The following is a 991-nucleotide window of genomic DNA, read 5'->3' as shown; positions in this document are numbered from 1 at the left end:
AAACTCGACGTTTTAGTGACGTTTGAGCCATGGAAGCTCCTGCTATTTGAAGTGGAAGAACGAGATCGTGACTGCCTTCTTTCGACGGAGTGAATACGAGATGACACGAGACTGTAGCGTGAGGCGGCAAGCAGATCTGCCACCTGGAACATCTTGAGTCACTTGACAGTCCTTCATCATCTTCGACCACTTTAAACTTATCGTCGGTTAAGGGTACGAAGATGTTGCTGGCGTCTTCAAGATGAGCCAGTAAACGAGGTGGCGTGGATAACGCGAACTCGTCGAAGGAAGAGCCGAGATCCAGCAACAAGCATGCTGGGATAGAGCTGTGGTTCTCTAGCGAAATGACTCGAGGGACTGACACTCCAAGCACCACTTCTCCGAACTCAATAGCGTCTGCAGGAGTGAGGAAAACGTCGGGAACGAGAACTGATGCGCTCACGGGAAGACGCAGTACTTTACCACCACGTACAGTCACAATGATATTTACTTGAGACTCTTTACTCCCATCCAGCGTGATAGCACGATGAGGGAAGAGCTTGACCGTGAGTTCTGTGGATTCCTGGGGGTCTACGATGCCTTGAACCGGAGAGACTTGCAATCCGATGGTCGTACACATAGATTGCGGCTCGATACAAGCGTAAAATACAGCGCGAGTGTGCATTCCAAGGTTTGATAGTGTAAGTTTTTTTTCGCGCTCCACTCCGACTGAAATGGTCCCGAAATCCACTTTCTTCTCTCTTGCCACCACTTTAACTTCGGGTACTAGCGCTCGACAGTTCAAGAAGGTTTTCTCGCCTCCTGTCACGTCCAACTGAAATATTTGAGCCAGCCACAAGGCTCCACTCTTGTGCGTTATCCCTAACGCAGCCATGGTAGCACCCGTCATGGACGGAGGAGTGTACACTACTTTACAGACCAAAGTAGCTGACGGTCCGAGCGTGCCACTAGCTGGAAGAACCTCAAATAGTGTCGTACTGTTCGCGTTGGA

The 991-nt window shown here is 50.2% G+C and overlaps 1 protein-coding gene across 1 annotated transcript; it reads right to left on the bottom strand.

The window, feature by feature from the left end:
• Window positions 1–42: 42 nt before the first annotated feature.
• On the bottom strand, window positions 43–889 carry PPTG_20095 (hypothetical protein; the record flags this gene model as incomplete). The annotated part of the gene is made up of 2 exons (XM_008918729.1): window positions 43–111; window positions 188–889. The coding sequence occupies 2 exons, from the start codon at window positions 887–889 to the stop codon at window positions 43–45; spliced, it is 771 nt and encodes a 256-aa protein (XP_008916977.1).
• Window positions 890–991: the final 102 nt, after the last annotated feature.

This window comes from Phytophthora parasitica, assembly GCF_000247585.1.
Source record: "Phytophthora parasitica INRA-310 unplaced genomic scaffold supercont2.284, whole genome shotgun sequence".
Classification (NCBI taxonomy): domain Eukaryota; phylum Oomycota; class Peronosporomycetes; order Peronosporales; family Peronosporaceae; genus Phytophthora; species Phytophthora nicotianae.
The sequence above is the reverse complement of the archived record's forward strand: the minus strand, read 5'-3'. Positions and strand labels throughout refer to the sequence as shown.